The sequence below is a fragment of the Phoca vitulina genome, unplaced genomic scaffold (genome assembly GCF_004348235.1).
Source record: "Phoca vitulina isolate PV1807 unplaced genomic scaffold, GSC_HSeal_1.0 scaffold16, whole genome shotgun sequence".
Lineage (NCBI taxonomy): Eukaryota > Metazoa > Chordata > Mammalia > Carnivora > Phocidae > Phoca > Phoca vitulina.
Genome location: NW_022589719.1, coordinates 23,898,335 through 23,919,245, shown reverse-complemented (window position 1 = coordinate 23,919,245; position 20,911 = coordinate 23,898,335). Strand labels below are relative to the sequence as shown.

The following is a 20,911-nucleotide window of genomic DNA, read 5'->3' as shown; positions in this document are numbered from 1 at the left end:
CTCTGCAAGAGGACCTATGAAGAGATTGATAGGGAAGAAATTTCTCCCTGAAACTGAACACTCCAGGAAAGCAAACGTGAAGATACTAAATAGTTTTAAACTTCAAGGAAACAATAAGGAAAGAAAAAAATGCAGGCTGAATTATTGCTACAAAATAGGTTCAAGAAACTAGGACAAGCTTTTATCGACTCATCAAGCAGAAAAGATGATAAAGGCAAAGTAGCTACTAAGAAATGCAGGTCATGAAATTCATGCTGAGCTCCTGGGCTCTTCTTAAAAGACTCATATTCCATAAAAGCAAAGCAGAAACTAAGTGTGATGCCAGTGTATGGGATTAACATGTTTAAAGTAAAAAAAAGCGCTATTTACAGACCAGTCATTTTGAACTGCCACAGGCCAACAGCCCAGCGATTTGGGAGAATTTGCAAAGAAAAAAGAAATGTTCACAAACTCTTAGACAGTTAAAAATAACTAATGCATTACAAGAAAGTGATTAAGAGGACATGGCTTAAATTGAACCAGAGCTCAAACGTGATTACAGACTTGTACCTTCTTGTTATATTTTCAAATGCTGTAGAAAGAGTTGGGAATTATACTTTCATATAGTTTGAAAGGGAAAAAGATTTTCTGATCCTTCTTGGTAGCCCACAAAAATTAGCTCTGCCTTCCTCTGTCCTCAAGTATGCACCTTGATAAGCATTTATGTCATTAAAAATTTTTTTTGAACTCTCCTACTAGATTGTGAGTTCCTTGAAGGCAGAGGCAGTGTTCATTCATCTTTAAATTTCTAGTGCCTAATAGAATAAAGGCTTGTTAAATAGATTTATTTTCCCCTCTAGGTTAAAAGCCTAGAAAATGAAGGCCATCCAATCCACAGGATTTATGGTTGCTTCTAGGAACCAATTCATGAAATAAATTCATTAAACAAAAGGCCAGCAAAATGCAAGACATCATCGAGAAGGGTATTAAAAATCAAATAGAGGGGCGCCTGGCTGGCTCAGTTGGAAGAATATGCGACTGTTGATCTTGGGGTCATGAGTTCGAGCTCCATGTTGGGTGGAGTTTACTTAAATAAATAAACTTAAAAAAAAATCAAACAGAAAGCATTGGCATATCCTTCCTAGGTCTAAATACTGTGTGTGAGAGATCACCATTTGTTAAGAAATGCCCAAAAAAAGAAGCAACTAGCTCAACAAAAGGCATACAGATAATGCTGCATGTGGACAAGGTAAGAGATTAGTTCAGGAGGATGAGAGGGAATATACTAGGAATCATTAAATAAACTTAGGATATGAATTGGAACTTCCCAAACTTTAGACTCTTAGGACAAAAAGCTGCAGTCTCTGCATCTATTTTTCCCCCCCAAGCCATCCCTAGATTGTTACAAGAGTTTATTGTTCTAAAACTCAAATCTGACCACGTTACTTTCTTACTTTAAAAGTGTGACTGACTCACCATTACTAGGATGAAGAAAAATTCCTAAACATGCAGACAATGTACATCTCTTCACAATCTGATCCCAACCTACTTTTCCAGCCACCTTGCCATTCACTCTTCCCTACGTACCAGCCATACTTTCCTACTCATTATTCCCAGACATACTGAGCTCTTTCCCACCGCCTTGCTTTGGTATAAGCTCTTCTTTCTGCCTAGAATGTACCTCTCCCACATTTTCTGCATAGTAGACTCTTACATATCCTATAAGACCTAGGATAAATGCCATGACCTTGGGAAACCTTATCTAACTACCTAAATAAGGTAGGATAAAGGCAGTGAGAGAGAACAAGGCAACTTTAGGGTGATAAGATGGGGTTTCTCTGAGGCTGGGATGCTGAGCTGAGACCAGCCATGGGAGGATCTGGGGAAACAGTATTCTAAGTAAAGAAGGCAGCTCATGCAAAAATTGGAAGAAATGCTAGCATGTTGCAGAGCTGAAGGAAAGCAGTGTAGCCAGAGCCAGAATGAATAAGGGGAGAAGTGGTCAAAGTAATAGGCAGAGGCCAGGTCATGAAGGACCTTGAAGGCCACATGAGAAGCATGGATATTATTCTAAGTGCAATAGGAAACCATCAGAAAGTTTTAAGCCCAGTAAGGACATGACCTGATTTATGTTTCTTAAGAAGTCACTTTGGTTGCTGTACATATAGAGAATGAATTATAGAAGGGCAAGTGTGAAAACAGACCACTTCCATAGATGCTTGATTCATGTTTGTTATTAAATGAGTGTTTATTCATTGATCCATTTGTTTATCCACCATTCTAAATTTATCTTTGCTGCTGAAATAAACAAGATATACTGAAATATTTGCTGCAAAGGCTCTACTTATATATGCCAGATGTGTGAATATCAAGCTTTCAGGAGATAAAAATGTGCTTAGAAAGTCTCGCTTTCCAGGGTGTGCCCCAAGTTAGGCCAGGGAACTGAATCAGCCACTGTACCCCAGCCCCTGATGTGAGTACCATTGCTGAACTGGAACATGAGAAGTATTGGCACTAGAAATGGTGGTGAAGGGTTTGTGATTAAAGAAAATGCCCATCAGACTCTTTCCTTATACTTTCATTTTTCCCCCACTCCCCAGTAGTAGCCCCCTGGACTTAGATAAAAGCATCCATTGTTAAAAGTTAATGATACTTTCCCATAAATCCTCTGGACTCTTTCCTGGCTCAGGGCCTTTGCAGATGCTATTCCTTCTGCCTCCACTCCCAGCCTGATGACTCTTACTCGGCTTAAGTGTCAGTGCCATTGACAGGCCTTCCTTGAATCCCCAAATCTAAATCAAGTCTCTCCTTTCATAGAACTCAGTAATTTTCCTTGAATGTCCCTATCATTTATAGCTTTAAATTCATTTGTGGAATCATTCTTTCAATGCCTCTGCATACCTGTGTCCCCTCCCAACCCCAACCATCAGACTGTAAGTTCCAGGAACCCAATATATCTGTTTACCACTGCCTCTGCCTTGCCTGGAACATAATATGCCCTTAATAAATACTTACTGGGGCGCCTGGGTGGCTCAGTTGGTTAAGCGACTGCCTTCGGCTCAGGTCATGATCCTGGAGTCCCTGGATCGAGTCCCACATCGGGCTCCCTGCTCAGCAGGGAGTCTGCTTCTCCCACTGACCCTCCCCCCTCTCATGCTCTCTCTATCTCATTCTCTCTCTCAAATAAATAAATAAAATCTTCAAAAAAAAAAGTTATTAATAAATACTTACTAAGTGAACAAATACTGGAAATAGGCCTCCCTAGGCAGAAGTGGCAGGTGTAGGACTCCTTTAGCTCCTTTAGCTGTGCTTTTTCTTGTTTTTCCTTCTACAGCTTTAAGAACTCTTTCCCTCCACTCCCACTGCGTTAACAAGAAAGTGATTCTGGAGAGTAGATGGAGCAATTCTTTGTAGACTTACGTTAATCTTTTTTTTTTTTTTTAAGATTTATTTATTTATTTGAGAGAGAGCGAGAGCTCGAGTGGGAGGGGCAGTGGGAGAGGGAGAGGGAATCTCAAGCAGACTCTGTGCTGAGCTTGGAGCCTGACACGGGGCTCGATCTCACAACCCTGAGATCATGACCTGAGCCAAAATCGAGAGTCAGACGCTTAACTGACTGAGTCACCCAGGCGCCCCTCATGTTCTTAATCTTTTAAACCAGGGTCTCTCAACCTCAGTACTATTAAAATATGGAGCTGGATAATTCTTGGTTATATCATTCTTTGTGGGGAGGGATGTCCTGCTCATGGGAGGATGTTTAGCAGCTTCCTTGGAGTCTACCCATTCATTGCCAATAGCACCTACTCCCAAAACTGTCTCTTGGGATGGCCCCAGGTCTGCAAAATCACTCCTGATTGAGAACCACTGTTTTAAAGTGTAAAACTTCAGGCCTGTTACTCTTTCAGGTGGATTATGTCTAGAAATTCAGGTTGTTGAATGATGCCTAGGTTATAAGAGAATTCTTCCAACCCAACCAGATCAAAATAGTGCCCATTTCTATCTGGTTTCTGTAGCACTCCCTGTGTTTCCTTTGAAAAGGCCATTAGTGATGGTCTAATTCAGGGCAAATTCTGATCTTGGAAACTCAGTTCCCTGGTCTGTTCTAGAAGGATGAAGGAAGGGGTGGTGTTTCTGGGGATACTAATGCCTCTGAGACCCCTCTGGAATTGGCAGTCCCCTACAACTTTTCTAGGGGCATGTCCCAAAGGACAATAAAAGGGAGACAAACAGCCCATTCTGGCATGCTTTTCAGGATCTCTCACTCCAAACAAGAAAGTCTGAGAGGCCTGGTAAAAATAAATATGGCTTAGCACTCCTGGCATAAGAGCAGTTTCTGACAGCCAAGACTTAACTCACCCTAGGGGGTGACCCAGGCAGGGACTATGCACGAAGTTCCTTTCTACCCATTGATATTCCCAATGACTCACAGCAACCAGGGATGGCTCTGTGCACCAGAACTGTGCTGAACCACGGAGGAGGAGGCCTTGGGATGCACACACAAAATGCAGTCTCTTGAGCCTGAGTCAGACAGGGACAGCCAGCCTCCCCCTTCCTCCTCAATCCCAGAAAAACAACATAAATCATGCCTTCTGGAAGGAAACCTATCCTTCGCATACAGATGTTTATAAATTCTTAATCCCCTGACATTGAAAGTATGGTGACTGCCTGTCCTGGATTTTTTGGGACAAATGTATTCATTATACCACATGTCCTTAGTTTTCATGTGGAAAAAATATGGTCCTCGGAATAGTTAAGATCTTTCTCAACAGGTCAAAAGGCATAAACAGCGTGTATCGAAACCCTGAGACCCACCAAGGCCACATCACAAACATTGTGGGGGTGGGGGAGATGGGTGTTAGAATCAGCTTCTTCTTTTCACTTCTTTCTCCTTGGATTTTAGGCTAAGGTGACCGAGGTCATCAAGGTCGACTGTCTTTCCTAGCAGTACGATCACGTAATCCTGACCTGACTCGACTGCCGCCTTCAGTCAGCAAGAAGAACTACACACAGAGAAAATGCCTCCGTATTAGTTACCATGGTGATGCTGGTTCAACCACATTTCATCTGTGTAAAAATTTCAGGCAGAACAGTATAGAGAAGTACTGGCTAAAGGAGTTAACACTTCACTTTTTGTTGTTGTTGTTGTTGTTGCTGTTGCAAAGTTCATGTTAGCTTTGGCCAAAAATGATAATATGAAGTGAAAGCCTTTGCAACATTGAAAACAAGCAAGGATGAAATGTCAACCTCGCCATTGGAGAAATCTCCTAATATCCACTTTGCACTATACCAAATTGCTCTCCCCTCAGCTGACGTGGAGTATTTGGGTCTTCCTGACTCTATTTACTACTAAGAGAAAAGCGGTTTAATGAGATTGCAGAAGATCCAAAGCCAGGGAATGTCAGCATACCAGCTTGGAGGGAAAGCTGATAATAGGACCCTAAGGAAGCTGGGGGCTTGGACAAAAGTAACAAGACAAGATTCAACCAAAAAACAAAATTAACTCATATTATGAATACACTCTGGGGAGAGCATAGGCCACGAAGCTAAGACAAGCGAGGAGTTTATAATTTTCTGCAGTAACCGGAAAGTTAAATACTGCTGTTAAGGCCCTACAGACAGAAGCCTAGAGGAGGCTCCGGTCTCTGGGAAAGTGCAGCTACAAATAAAGACTTACTTCCTTACCCCCTTCCTTCCTTGCCAGGATCAGAAAGTCAAAGAAGGTGAAAAGGCTAACAACGCTGATTTACAAAGACAGCAAGGAGGAACTATGTCTGGATCAGTTCTGGACGTCTGAGCTGGGGCGACAGGACCCAGACAACCACCTCAGGAAATGAGTAAATGAAAAGGGGAGGTCGTGGAATTATTTAGCCCTAGAACAACGCTGCCTAGACCGGGGTGGGGGTGGAGCAAGAAGAAAATCTCAGAAAAGGAATTTTGACAGTGAGAATGCTAGTTAAGATACAGCACTCCAGGCCCCCTGATGTCCCTTGTTTGATGTTAATAAAGACCTAGGAGGATTATGCATTAGCAAGCCTTGCGTATTCTGAGACATCAATAAAGTCTGGACTTGGGCTGGTAGGGGGGCCGGGGTCACGTCCCCGCGACTTGGGTCAGCCAGGGTGCTCCTCTCTGGCACAGAGTGAGAGGGATCGAGAGAGTTGCCGCTGGGATAATGTTTTAAGTTAGGGACATTTGAGCAGTAGTAATGGGGACACGGAGGGGGGCTCTCTCGAGGACTCGGAATGTGGGGGCGGCCTGCAGAACGGGGCCAGTGCAAGAGGCGCTGGCGGGTGGGGGCCGGGGACCGGGGGGCGGGGGCCGAGGGCGGGAAGGGGCCGGCCCGGCGCTGGGGGCGGGACCAGGCGCGGTGGCGGTGGCGGGGGCTGCGGCGCGGGGGGCGGGGCGGCCTGGCCCGGGACACCCCCCTCCCGGTCCCCTGGCGGGGCGGCTTCGGCTCCGGCAGCACTGGAGGCAGCAGCGGCCGGACGGCGACTTGCGGGACGCGCCGGCCGCCGCGGACCGGGACGCTTCCCCTCCGGGACCCTGCGCCGACTCCCTCCGCCGCGCCGTCCCGCGGGAGCCGGTGGGACCCCCCGGCCGACAGGGAGCGCCGGCGGCGGCCGCGGCACCATGAGGCGGCCGTGGGGCGCGCTGCTGCTTGGCGCCCTGCTCTGCGCACACGGTAAGCGGCGCCGCCGTGCCCGCGCCGCCCGGCCCGCCGGGAAAGTTTGTCCGTGGGTCCGGCCGCAGCACGACTCACCTCCCGAAAACCGGGCGGCGCGGGCTGGGGCCTGAGACCCCGCGCCCTCACTCCAAGCAGTAGCCCTGAGCGTGCGTGCAGAGGAGAGGAGCAGGAGCTCCCCCAGCTCTTCCAGCCTGAAAGAGGCGGCCGTGGAGGAGCTCCCCGGCTCGGATCTGGGCCGGGCTCAGGGAAGATCCGAGGCGCCCGCTCGCCTTCCCTCGCCGCTCTTTGAAGAACTGGGGGCTGCTTCCCTTTCAGGTTAAGACAGGGTCTCTGTGTCCTTGGTACGAATGAATGTGTGCGAAGAAAGGGAGGCGGGGAAGGATGGTCGCTAAACCATAAATTGTAAAAAGCCCTCTTTGCAGGGACCGGGGATCTCGAGCGGATTCCCGGAGCGGGGCTCCAGTGGAATCGGAATGCTTGTGTTCTGGGGATTCCCCTACTCGGGGAACAGTTCCTCGGACTCCAGACCTTGCTCCCACCGAGGGTCTTTGGGTACTGCTTGCTCGCAGCATCACCCCTTAGTGGTGTTTTGGGTTCCCTCTCCTGGCTGCGACCAATCAGCTTCCTGCCCTGGATCCTTCCCGGTGCGGGGGGGGGGGGGGGGGCGGGGGGCGGAAAGGGGCGGGGGGGGGGGATGGGGAAGAAACGGCGGGAGGGCCCCCGCGGACCCGTCCTACGGGGGGTGGGGGGGCGGGGGGGCGGGTATCGCCGAACATCAGAAGGCAGCCTCCGGGTCCGCGCGGTGACCCTCGGGGGAGCTGGACGGATGGCAGCAGAACTGCTGCTTCATCTGCTCCTTATTAATAACTAGTTTGGTGCCCGTACGCAACTGTTGTGTGTGATTAGGGCTCCAGTGGAATCTGTTTCTCCACAGTCGCCTAGCACCGAGGGTGTACCCCGTGATTTAGCAGCTTCCTCTAGTTTGTGCCCAAAGATCAAAGAACTTTGATCTCTGAACCCCAACCCGATTCAGCCGGGGGGGGGGGGGGGGGGGGTGAGATCCGAATCTTCTCATTCTCGCAGCCCGGAGGAGGGGGTGGGGTTCGGAACGGAGGGGTCTCTAGACCCTGGGCCTGGCTTGCACCGGTTCTTTCTTTAGCGTGCGGGAGCTCGTGTGGAAATAGTGCAGATTTCGGAACTTGCCTGGCAGGGCGTGGAGATGCCTGGGCACTCGTTTTAAAGATTGGTTTACCTCCCAAATCCAGAACAGAGTTCTCGTGTCTGTTATTTAAACTACCCGTGGGTTTTAAACGACTTTTTCCATGCCCTCTCTAACGCCGACTGAGCTCTTTCTCTCCGCTCTTCCTCTCCGCGTAGTAGCCTGGCCGAGCCACGTTCCTCCTCGCACTGTGCTCTCCCCCTCCCGGGCTCTCTCCTAGAAGGTTATTTGTAGCCTCTTTGGCGTGTCGGGACAGCGGCCCTACTGGGGTAGGAATGTAGCTGCTCTTCCCACCACATGGGCCCCTTAAAGGGACAGCTATGCTTTTTGGGGGGTTTCCCCCTTCGGGCTGCAAGAGAAGGGGATGGAACTTTCCTCTCGGCCCCCTGGAGGAAGTTTTGAAAAAGATCAAGGGAAATGGCACGGCACTGGGAAAAAAGGGAAAAAAAAAAAAAAAAGGCTAAAACGGATACCAACAAAACCAGAGAGGAGATTGTCGCCTTCTGCCCTAGTGAAAGGGGAGCCGGAAGGTTCCGGGCTGAGACTGGCCAAGAGGATTTTAATGCTCCAGAGCTGTCAAAACTGCATATACTACATCTGCACTGAGAATGGAGGCAGCAAGTTGTGTATATTTAATGCTTCACAGAGAAAGGATGGGGGGCTTCTTGATAACTCTTTTGGGTTCTTTTTTTTTTTTTTTAAGATTTTTTATTTATTTATTTGACAGAGAGATAGAGAGAAGCACAAGCAGGCAGAGAGGCAGGGAGAGGGAGAAGCAGGCTCTCCGCTGAGCAGGGAGCCCGATGTGGGACTCGATCCCAGGACCCTGGGATCATGACCCGAGTCGAAGGCAGCCGCTTAACTGACTGAGCCACCCAGGCGCCCCTCTTTTGGGTTCTTTTTAAGGATAAAAACTTTATTTTTTTTTTAAAGATTTTATTTATTTATTTGAGAGAGAGCACAAGCAGGGGGAGGAGCAGAGGCAGAGGGAGAAGCAGGCTCCGTGCTGAGCAGGGAGCCCCTCGCTGGGCCTATCCCAGGACCCTGAGATCATGACCTGAGCTGAAGGCAGACCCTTAACCCACTGAGCCACCCAGGTGCCCTGAGGACAAAAAGTTTAATAGATACTTCTGAGCATGGGAGACTTTCTGTGTGCGTGTGTAAGGACACTCAGGGGCAGGAAGATCTAAACTTCCCCTAATGTGATACTGAACCATCCTTGGAGGTCTGGGGGGTGGGGGAAAGGACAGATTCATGGTTCACCAATGAGACTGAGCAATTGCTCAACCAGAAATATCACCAAGAAGGTCCCTAACACTATGTTCCAGGGGCTCATGGAGAAGACAGTGTTTTATAGTATGGATGCAATACACTAAGGTTTAAGGTGCTTAGTTGGATGCTGCTAGTCCTGTGGGTTTTTCCTAGATCCTATGTGTTTGGCCTGAACCTACATAACACTCCAACCTTAAAGATTTTGTTAGGAAACTTGATTGCTGTTGACAGCCCTGGGTATCTTTCTCCTGAGGGTTGAGGTGAGGCCTCAGACAGTCTACCACCATTGGAAGAGTAGAAACCATGTTTGTCTTGGAGATCTCTTCCAGATAAGCAAAAAGTTGAAAATTCTGCCCAGGTGCTTAAGTAGATAGAAGGCTGTTTCTGAGGTTGAGTGCAAAAGAGTAGAGCTGAGACTGATCTCCTTTCCATCTGGCTGTTGTCATGGTGCTTGATTGACCTTGTCCCTGATCTTGTTGGACTTGTGAAAGATGCTTGGCTTGTCACTGATTTTGGATTTCCTCTTCTGTCCCCTCTTGAATATCAGATAACATCTTTGGGACTGGCACATGGCATTAAGAATGACAGGTGCAAGGGAACCAGTCTGGCTATGTCTGATACAGAACACGTTGGGCATGTCCATCTTCTGGGCCGGCAAAGAACACAGAAGGTCACAGAGGACAGGGTATTTTATAGGTCTTTGTTCACTCTTTCTACTGATTCGCTGATAATCTTGATCCCTAAGAAGAGGAAAAATAGGAAGGATTGGCTATGTTGCTTCTCCTTTGAAGAGGAGGTCAATACCAGGGGCTTCCTGGATAGGGAATTTCAGGGACTACTTTAAGAAGAAGACTTGTCTTTTTTTAATGATTGGGCACATCTCATAATTATGAGACAGTTCCATGCCCTTGGTTGAGTAAGTCTGTTAGAGCCTGTTCCAGCCACAATCTCTACATTCCTTGATGAAGCCTAACCACAAGTTTTGCCATAGTTGCCTAGGCATGGAGCATCTGGGCCCCAGACTGTGTCTGGATTACCATCTCATCTTCAGCAGGGGAAGTCCTTCTCCCCTTCTCAGCATGGTGGGATTCTGTGTCCCAGGAAAGACTTCCTAAGGACTGGCTGGCTGGACTGGCTGGTTGGCAGGGCCCGAGTTTGGCCCTATAAATAGCTCTGATGAATGCCTGTGCTTGCTGCTCTCTATCCAGCTTAGAGCTGACAGGGTCAGGTTCTTTCTCCCAGATACACTCAGGAGCATTCCCTAAATTGGGCGCTGCACCCATTCATTTGTTCATTCATTCAGCAAACACACATTTGCCAAGTACTAATCTTAACCACCACGTATATAGCTTGGTGATTAAGCAGCACAGGCATCCCTGGGTTTGAATCTTGGCTTGGGCACTTCTTGTGACTCTGTGCAAAACACTTAATCTCCCTGAACTTCAGGATTCTTATCTGTAAATGAGGGGAGAGCTGGAGTAGTAATAAATTATCATGTGAGAATATTCTAAAAATTAAATGAGATAATAGTATATTCAAACCATTCAACACAGGCTACTCCGTTACTGCAGGCTTGGATAAATGTTAGCTGTTTGTTAGCAAGGTTGCCTAAGTAGATTAAAGATGGTTCTTACCTTTGGACTATGGGAGCCAGGTAAACAAATCGTTATACTGTAGTGTCATGCGCTAAAATGGAAGGTCAGCCCTTCATTCATTTCAGCTGTTTTTTTGCTTTTCTCTTTTAAAGATCTTGCCCCTTCTTCCCACCCCACCTTGAAAACCTAATGAAACCTAAGCAGAGTTTCCCTCCTGCCCATACTTCCAGAAAGGAGATCTGTTAAGCTATACCATGAGTCTAGGGAGCCCACACCACCTTAGTTCTCCTGGGAGAGGTCCTGGGAGATGGGGTTTTCCTCTGGGAGCTTCCTTGTTAAAAGCTCTGTGGTCAGGGATGAGGCCAGGGATCTCACTCTAAGGATGCCGTGACCTGGGGTGAGAGGTGTTGGCTGAGGTCTCTTGTAGCTGGAACAGTTTAGAATTCCAAGCTCTCCCTCCCACTGGCCTGGGAAAGGAGTCAGTCCCCAGAGCTCATAAGGTAGTAATTGCCCCAATTTGGGGGCTGGGCTATTGCAGCGCCGCCTTTCTTCATGACTACCGTCTTCAATCAGGAATCCTGTCAGTGTGCAGGGATGATTGATGTGGGTCTCAAGCCCATGACTCACCCCCACCCCCAGCCCCCAGCTCCTCCACCCCAAAGTTTGACCCCTGTTGTCTCTTTGTTTCTTCCTTTTAAGTTGGTGCCAGTGATGTGATGTTTTTGGGGGCTGCAGAAAGTTGACCGTAACCAAGAGCAGCCGGTAAGAAGAGCTGATTCTCTGGCCTTCCTGGCGGTCGGTTGACTCCATTTTCTGTTCTGCATTTTTGATTTAGCAAGAAGCAAACATCTTAGGTGCCCTTGGGCACCTCTTTACGCCCTTCCGAGCAAACTTCATTCTTTCACTGCACTTAGGCATTCCCGTAGCTGAGTGGATTGACTATAAGCGTCCCTAACACTCATTCCCCTGCTCATTCAGGTCAGAGTGAGGCAGGGCAGGGCTCTGCCTGAGACCCAGCTGGGGAAAGCCTTGCTGGGACTTGCTGCAAGCCCTGACTTGGCCTATGGGAGCTACCCCCTCACCTCTGTGCGGAGCCAAGGATCTGAGCTGGGAGCAAAGCCGGAGACAAAAGACTGGGAGCAAACCTCCCATCTGGCTGGGAGGCAGCAACACAAAGGTGCTGCTGCATAATTTATCAGCAGAGGTTTTCTGGGGTGGGGAGGCTCTGGGCTCAGGGCAGAGTCTTTTTGGAGGAGAGGGACCCTCCTCCTGTCGGGGTGTAGGCTCAGGCAGGTACTGAGTAGGATACTGGGAAGGACACCTGATCAGCACGTGAAATAAAGCTTGGAGATCATAAATGCCTCTCCACGCTCAGCAGCTCCATTTCCTGCCAGGACTACAGGGCGGGGGTGGGAGAGGCACTCCAAATGTACCTTTGGTTGGCCTCAGCCTTGGGAGCCTGCCTGCCACCACCTTTTAGGCATGAATGAGGACAAGAGATAGTTTCTCTGTTGGGTCAACTACACCCTTCTGGTGACCAAACACAGACGCGAGGTTATAATATCCATAAGCCTAGCAAATAAGAAAAGGGAGTTCTTTCCTCCTCTCTCCAGTCCCCCAACCCTCCCACTCCTCAGGCAGTTTAAACAAGAAATTTCAACTACAGGTTCAGAGAGGGGGTAAAAGCAAATGGTTCTAATACGCATCTCCCCCAAATAAGAATTTCTGCTCTTCTGGGAAGCATCGATGGTAACCATTTTTTACATCACAAACTGGGACATGTGGTCTAAATAATATAGAGTTACTTCCGGGGCAGTTAACATTTTAAAATCTTTTGCTACCTCCCTGGCACTGGGGTATTTATGGCGTATTACCACATTTACTGCTCACAGTGTCCTGATGAAGTAGGTACTGTTAGGTTCCTGTCTTACAGATAAGAAACTAAGGCTCAGAGCAGTTTGTCACACAGCTAGTGAGGAACTGGCCCAGGATTTGAACCCAGAGCCTAAGCTTTTAAGCCTCTAACCCATACAGCCCCTTAGTGTGGAATATTTTATATCCAAGCTATAACGAAAGATCTAGGTTGGGACTATCTATATTATGTCTTAGATTGACTTCCCCTCTCTGTTTTCAGTCTTCATCCTCTCATGGATTCTCGATACAAGAAGAATAGCTTCTCCATGCTCTTGACAGAGGAAGGCTTTATTTATTTATTTAGAGGTGGGGGCAGAAGCAGAGGGAGAGAGAGAATCTCAAGCAGGCTCCACGCCCAGCATGGAGCCCGACACCGGGCTCGATCTCACAACCCTGAGATCATGACCTGAGCCGAAATCGAGAGTCAGAGGCTTAACCAACTGAGCTGCCCAGGTGCCCCAGAGCGAGGCTTTAAAAAGCTCCCAGGAGGAGAGATGAGGTTTGTTGCTTTTGTGAAGCCATGTATTACTGTGTGGACCTTGTGTTTTGAGAGGTCGGGGGAGAGGAAAGCAGTATTTTGAGCAGCCCCTCGCAGAGCACAGCCACATTCAAGCCCTGTTGGATTTGTGAAATCTGTTGACTGAGCTGCTGGGCAGGGTAAGTAGACTTTTGAGGACCTGCATGGAGACAGCCTAGTATCATAGCTACGTTACTGGGTTGAGAGAGAGGACATATCTAGGTGAAGATGATGGGGATTAATAACAACAACAGTAATAGCTCCTTACCGTGTACTTCGTATGTATTATTTCATTTAAACAGCCCAGCAACCCTGTGAGAGAAGTACTATTATTACCCCCATTTTACAATAGAGGAGGCTAATCCAATTCTGAATTGCTCTGTGATTTAGGTTCTGAATGCTCTTTTCTATACTTGCCTCCTAGGAATTTGTTGATAAACGAGGCAAGGAAGGATACTATGAGCCTGGAGCTCCTCCACAGAAAGGCACGGATGCAGGACTCTTGCCACAGTACCCTCGTCCCCCTCTTCCTGTGGTCATTCATGCCACCAGCTTAACCCATGGAGGGGGGCACTGCAGCTTGGCCCACAGTAAGGTTTTTAGATACCTTGAGCCCTGAAATAGCAGGGCTTAATAGTCATGGGGTGGCTGGATAAGACGGTTCTGGGTGAGTCAAATTCTATCATAGTAATAGCAAGAGCTGTTGTTCACTGAGAGCCTAGGATGTGCCAGGCATTATGCTAAGTGCTTTTTATGAATTAACTAATTTAATTCTAATAACGTCCATGTGAGGTAGGGGCTATGCTTATCCTGATTTTCCTGATGAGCAACTAGGGTATAAAGAGATTTAAATAATATGCCCAGGGGCAGACAGCCAGGAACTAGCTTAGTTTTGTTCCCATGCTCTTAACATTATGCTCCCCTGCCTCATAACTTTGGAGGTTGACCATTACGAACTTCTTTTCCATGGTTAAGAATGGCAAGAGAGGACTGAACTTGATGGGACCAGTAATCATGTGTCTGAAGCTGCCCCTCCCTGAGGCGGCCCCCTAGGAGATGACTTCACCTGGTAGATTTTTCACACCAGGTGAGGCTGGCCTCTAAGGATTTAGGGACAGAAATAAGTAGAATCATAGCATGTCAGTATCACAGCCTGCCAATCCAGCGAGCAAAAGGAACTCTTGAAGGAGAAGGGAGTGGTCTGGAACTGGATAGGACCAGGATACCCCCCTTAAAAAGAAGATTCCTGTTTTCTTCCGTACAGATTAGGTAGGAAATAACTACTTTTCTTTCTTTCTTTTTTTTTTTAAGATTTTATTTATTTGACAGAGAGAGAGACAGCGAGAGAGGGAACACAAGCAGGAGGAGTGGGAGAGGGAGAAGCAGGCTCTCCACAGATCAGGGAGCCCAATGCAGGGCTCGATCCCAGGACCCTGGGATCATGACCTGAGCCGAAGGCAGGCGCTTAACGACTGAGCCACCCAGGCACCCCACTACTTTTATTTCTGATACTCTGGGCCTCTCTTTTCCTTTGACTCCAACATGCACAAGACTCTACCTGAATATAGCATTCATTCCTTCATTTTACAAACTTGTATTGATCAACTACTACATACCAAGCATTGAACCGTGCACTGTGAATACAAGGCAAAAACTCTGTGTCATACAACTCCCAACGGCCAGGAGGCTTATGGTCTGTTAAGTGAACAGTGATCCCACAGCGGGCTAAATGCTGAGGAGAAACAGAGGGCCTCTGGAGCACAGACCAGGGGCTTTCAGTTCATCTGGGGCCTCATGGGTCCAGGTAGGGCAGCATCAGGAAAGGGTGCACTTCCTGGCCTCCTTCTGCCCACCATTTACCTTTCTTGGTGTTGGCTCTGATGTTTTCTAAGCAAGCTCTGTCCTTTGGAACAGGGGCTGTTTATAGGTGCCCAGGGCTCTCCCGATTCCAGGTATCTTATGGATGAGGTGAAATCCATTGCCACATGGCTCCTTGCTGCCACTCCTTTTAGTTACGAGTTTTGTCTTGCTCCATGGGTAACCCTTTCAGTGAGAGACACTGGCTGCTTAGGCTGCCCAAAGGGCTGAAATCAGTGGATCTGTCCCTTGGTTGGCCTGGATGTAGTTTATTTCATTTCACATAATTTATCCTTATTAAATGAGGTTAATATCCTCATCATTGCCAACAGTGGGCAGGAGGAGAGAGGAGAGCTTTGGTGTGTTACAAAAACCCTTGATATGAGTGATGATGGTTCCTCCCTTTCTGTTGTAATCCCTTCCCCTCTGGTAGCCGTCTGATCCCAGCACTCACAGGACACTCCTTAAGCCTTCTCATTCCTGGTTCAACTTGAAAAAGCTGCTCTGTAGCTGTGTACAGCCACTGTCCACCGTGGGCCTCTAAGTGACAGGTGTGGTCCCCCCTTCAGCTGAGCATTCTCTGGGATGGTAGAGAGCGGTGCCTCTCTAACCTTGAGTATGCATCAGTGTCCTCTGGGAAGCTTGTTGCAAATCCAGATTCTGAGATCGCATTAGGAGAAGAATACTGGTCTAAGGGGCAGAATGGGGCTGCCATCCTGGCTCTCCTACTGACCCCATGACCTTGGCCAAAGCAGATGACCTTACCTATTAAGTGGGGACTGCAGTAAGTAATGAGGGTTGTTGTAATGATTAAAGGTGAATGAAAGTGTGCATGCAAAATTAGCTTGCAAACTCTTTAAAGAGTTACTGCAAAACATTATTATTTGTTGTCAGAAGCCCTGTTCCTTTCTGGACCAACACAACACAGAGGCCCTTGTTCAAAGGGCTGGGGCTCCAGACTGTCCCTGCTTCACTACTTTACCTTAGGGCAAGAGACATTGGTCTTTAGTCTGAGCAGTAACCAGAAGGAGAGGTTACTGCCTGAGATCCACAAACTCACTGTGTATTTGCTAATGGAGAATGCATAAAGGAGAGGGATCCAGGAGTCTCAGTGTTGTAAACTCCCCTTTTTGACCTCCCCTTTTTGGAAATTCTCATAATAGCGATACCACTCTTTGGGAGGCAGTGTAATGAAGTGATTAAGAGCAGAGGCTCTGGGATCAATCTGCCTGGGTGTGAATGCTGGCTTCAATCCTTAGTTAGTACCTGTGTGACCTAGCAACAGACTTCATCTCTCTGTGTCTCAGTGTCTTCAACTTTTGTAAAGTGGTGACAATAATAGCAGTGTCACCTCCCAGGGTTGTTGAGAGCATTCAATGATGTAACATAAGAAAAGCACTTAGAAAAGTATCTGAAGGGCACCTGGTAAGTACATCCTCAGTAAATATTATGGTTGTATTATTATAAAGCTTTTGCCATGCGCTGGTCCTGTGCTAAGCATTTACATGGATTCGCATTTTATAGATGAGGAAACTGAGGCTCAGAGACCTTAATCAACTTGCTCAAAGTTGTAGAGTTGGTGGTAGAACCAGGACTTGAACTCCAGTCTCTCCAGCAGTTTACATGGATTTGCATTTTATAGATGAGGAAACTGAGGCTCAGAGACCTTAATCAACTTGCTCAAAGTTGTAGAGTTGGTGGTAGAATCAGGACTTGAGCTCCAGTCTCTGACTCCAGAACCTATGCTCTTTACTACAACGTTCCACAGACATCTGGTATACCACCAAATGGATGTTGCCCTTCTTTCCTTCAAAACAAAGCCGTGAGGAATTGGGTAGGTGGCTGAGGCAAAGGAGGCAAGGTGTAAGTGGTGGGATTTTGGTTAACCTCCCAGGAAGACCCTATGAGCCCATTCCCATGTATCCCCCAAAACTGGATGACTTGCCTGTCAAGGGTAGGGAACATTTTGGGGAGAGATCTTTTCTGTTGTTGAATTGCTTTAGGTCAAAAAGGCCCAAGCCCCTGGAGGCTGAACAGAGCGTGGCTGACAAATAGCTTTCAAGGCCAAGAGCATAGCTGAGTACTCTAACTTAACCACTTTCCAAAGTGAAGGCTGAGCGTGCCACCCGCCCTCATCTGTTTCCTTTCTTCCCTCGTTTTGTTCAAAAGGGTTAAAAGCTGTCCTTTCTGATCGCAGCCAGGACTTGTGTGAAAAGGCAGAATTCTACCTCTGGGGATCCCAGAGGGGCAGTGGTTGTCCAGAGAGCTGGCTTTTTGGAGTATAATGTGTCTGTTTACCGTAGGAAAGCCCAAGCGCAGGGTTTGCCTGATGACGGCTGCTATGCCAGGCAGGAAGCCGGGACTCTTGGGCCGCCTGCAACTAACTCGGTGCCCACCCGATGGAATGCTTTGTTCCTGAAGTCTGCTGCGGGAAATCGGGACTTCTTTTATTGTGCAGCCAAAGGCAGGAGGTGGGGCCCTAAAAAAAAGAAAATCAGCCAGGGACTGAAGGCTCCTCTACCTTCGGTAATATTTTTTAACTTGCAAGCAGCACCGCAATCCTGCTGTTCTTGCTCTCCTAATCCTGGTGCTTTGGGAAAAATTTAGTCCCTGCATCCACAACAGTCCACGGCCCCAGCCTGTATTTACTGAACATCTTCGGTGTGCCAAGGCACGAGGTTAGGTTCGTCCACGTTGACCTTCTGGTCCAATCCATGTGGCTTTTCACAAACAAGGAAGCAGAAGCTCAGGGAGCCAAGCGACTTGTACAAGGTCACACAGCTGGTCAGGGGAGCCCAGTCTGTCTGCTCCGGTCCAGGGCACCTCTCCTGCTTTCCTCTCCTGTTCCTCCAAACCTCCCTTCTTCCTCTCTGGTGTTGTCACCCCCTTCACCCAACGTGAATTCTTGCTCCCTGCTGTGTTCTCGACCTCTCTTGACATTTGGGGCTGGAGAATTTCTTTGTTGTGGGGGCCTGCCCTGTACATTGTAGGATGTCCAGCAGCATCCCTGGCTTCTACCCATTAGATGCCCGAAGTACCCCCAGTCATGACAACCAAAAATGTCACACATTGCCAGATGTCCCCCTGGGGGACAAACCATCCCTGATTGAGAACCACTGAGTTAGTCTTATCTTTCCTCTTCACCATTCCTCCCTGTGAAGGGGATCTGCATGCTGGGAAGCCCATTGAATGGAGTCCTTTGGAATATTTAGTCTTTGCTGTTTCATCCAGCCAGAGTTCCTTAAAGTAGTACCCATAGCTGTGATGACCTGGTCACAAAAGTTGCTCAGGGTCTGAGTGAAAAAAGCCCATTCCCTTCTCCATGCTCTCTGAATAGGCCCAAAAGGACGGGGCTGGGGCAGGGGCTGGGACAGATGGGTCTTCAGTGCTTCCCTGGGGAAGAATCCTCTGTCCTGCACGTGCAGACAGACCTGGACGGGCAGGAGCCCTGGGCTCGGAGTAAAGCCTTCCTCTGAAGTGTAGAGATGCTGCACCTCTCAAAACGATTCCTTTGGTTTCCACAGGAAATCCAGCATCTTTTCTAGGGCAGCTGATTGCCTTCGCTTATGGAAGGGGAAGGCGAGGTCTCAGTTGAGGATCTGGTGAAATTTGTGGTCCTTTACTCCAGAAATGTACATTTTGCCTATAGTTTCAGTGGTTCACTGATCCCAAATGCTGGCCGGCCAGCCAGCCAGCCAGCCAGCCATCCATCCATCCATCCATCCATCCATCCATCCATCCGTCTATCCAGCCATCCAGCCATCTATCCAGCCATCCAGCCATCTATCTGCAGATTAGGATAGGAATCCATGCCTTATGCTCACACTTACCTTTGGGGGTTCAAGTGGAGAGGGACAGCTTCAAGGCTCTCTCCTTGCTTTTGGAGGGGATAGCAGTACACCCTTTCATTCTGGGCCTTAATTCCTTCCCTGTTCCAGCCCAGCCTGAGGGCAAGGCCCAGCTAAGGGGAGGAAGGGGAGAAGAAAGCAAGGGGGAGAGATGAGCAATGAGCGGTGGCCCCCTTCTTTCCCAGCTGCAGCAGCCCAGCGGGTTAGATGAATGCAGGGGGGGGGGAGAGTGACCCTGGCAGAACCCTTTGTTCCAGCTGAGGCTGGAGCAGGGGCACTGAGCCATTCACACGCCATCCCAGGGCATCCTGCTGGGCACGCTGGGGAGGGGGCACAGCAGCCGGTCATGGGACTTGGCCAGGCAGATAGCTCCAAGCTCAATAGGGAAGCCCAGCTGCGTGCTGGGGAGGCTGGGGGAGGGGCTGCTTCTGCCATCCTTCCTCCGGGCTGTGGCCTGTCCCACAGACAAGAAGGCTCTGACTGGTCCCAGTCACTCTGCCCTGGTCCCCTCCCCCTGGGACTCTGCTTCTCCTGGTCACCCTCCTCAAAGGTGAGTTCTAACCTCTGATCGGGAGACTCACAACAGCCTGTGCTGCTTCCTGGTCCCCTGTATGGATTCCTTATTCCAAAAGGGGCTCCGGCATTTTAATTCCACTATTTCTTGCCCTCCCTGGCCAACAACCAAGGGTCTGGTCCTGGCCAGAGGCAAAAGCATCCATATTTCAACATAGCTTTGGAGGGAAGGGTACTGAGTTTCTCTCTGCATCACCCTTTCTGTCCCCCTGCTCCTTTTTCCCAAGAGCACCGTCTCTCTGAGTGGCATTGTTTATCTCCGGTCTCTTGGGGGTACTGGGCCAAAAGCCCCGATCATAGAAGGGGTACCTGGACTGCTTATGAATCCAGAGCCACAGATTATCTTCTTGACCATTTGTGCATTGGAGGAAGGGGGAAGGCATGATTGCATGGTCTGCATCTCCCCGTGGTATCACTGTGGCTCCCTGACCACTAGACTAGGCTCCTCTGCTTTACTCTCTGGAATGCGCTTTGGTTAGGCAGGAGCCGAGCCCTCACTGGTTCCTTTCCCCTCTGCCCAGGCCTGGCCAGCAGCCCCGAGTGTGCTTGTGGTCGGAGCCACTTCACGTGTGCAGTGAGCGCCCTCGGCGAGTGTACCTGCATCCCTGCGCAGTGGCAGTGTGACGGGGACAACGACTGCGGGGACCACAGCGATGAGGACGGCTGTAGTAAGCGCCTCCCTCCCCCACCAGGCACCTCCAGCCCCCACTCCCCAGGCAGCGGCGGAAAGCCTTAGAAGGAGAACCCAGGGATGAGGGTGTAAGGGAGTGTTCTGTCCACTGGCTGTGTCAGACTCAGCACATTGGACTCCTGTGAGGGTGACAGATATTGACAGATGGGTGGCTTCTTCACAGTATATATGGCTCCAATCCTCCTGTCTTTCCTATATTTTCCATGCGGATATGACCAATAAACTGTGACAAGTGTGGAAGAAAACACCCTTGAAAACTGTAGGCAGTCTCTTTAAATAGATCTCTCCGTATTTATGTGAATATATATTTGTATATATATATTTGTATATATATGTTTGTATATTTGTACTGCGTATTTGTGCATTTTTTATTTATTTATTTTTTTAATTTTTTTTTTTATTGTTATGTTAATCCCCATACATTACATCATTAGTTTTAGATATAGTGTTCCATGATTCATTGTTTGTGCATAACACCCAGTGCTCCATGCAGAACGTGCCCTCCTCAATACCCATCACCAGGCTAACCCATCCTCCCAACCCCCTCCCCTCTAGAACCCTCAGTTTGTTTTTCAGAGTCCATCGTCTCTCATGGTTCTTCTCCCCCTCCGATTTCCCCCCCTTCATTCTTCCCCTCCTGCTACATTCTTCTTCTTTTTTTCTTTCTTAACATATATTGCATTATTTGTTTCAGAGGTACAGATCTGAGATTCAACAGTCTTGCACAATTCACAGCGCTTACCAGAACACATACCCTCCCT

General features: G+C 48.5%; 1 protein-coding gene across 1 annotated transcript in view; it reads left to right on the top strand.

Annotated features, from left to right (window-relative positions):
* Nucleotides 1–6,432: 6,432 nt before the first annotated feature.
* Nucleotides 6,433–20,911, top strand: part of LRP4 (LDL receptor related protein 4) — a 51,341-nt gene continuing 36,862 nt past the window's right edge. The window contains exons 1-2 of the mRNA XM_032414049.1: nucleotides 6,433–6,661; nucleotides 19,981–20,127. Coding sequence (XP_032269940.1) covers nucleotides 6,610–6,661; nucleotides 19,981–20,127 — 199 coding nt within the window. The 5' untranslated portion in view covers nucleotides 6,433–6,609. The remainder of the gene's footprint in view (nucleotides 6,662–19,980; nucleotides 20,128–20,911) is intronic.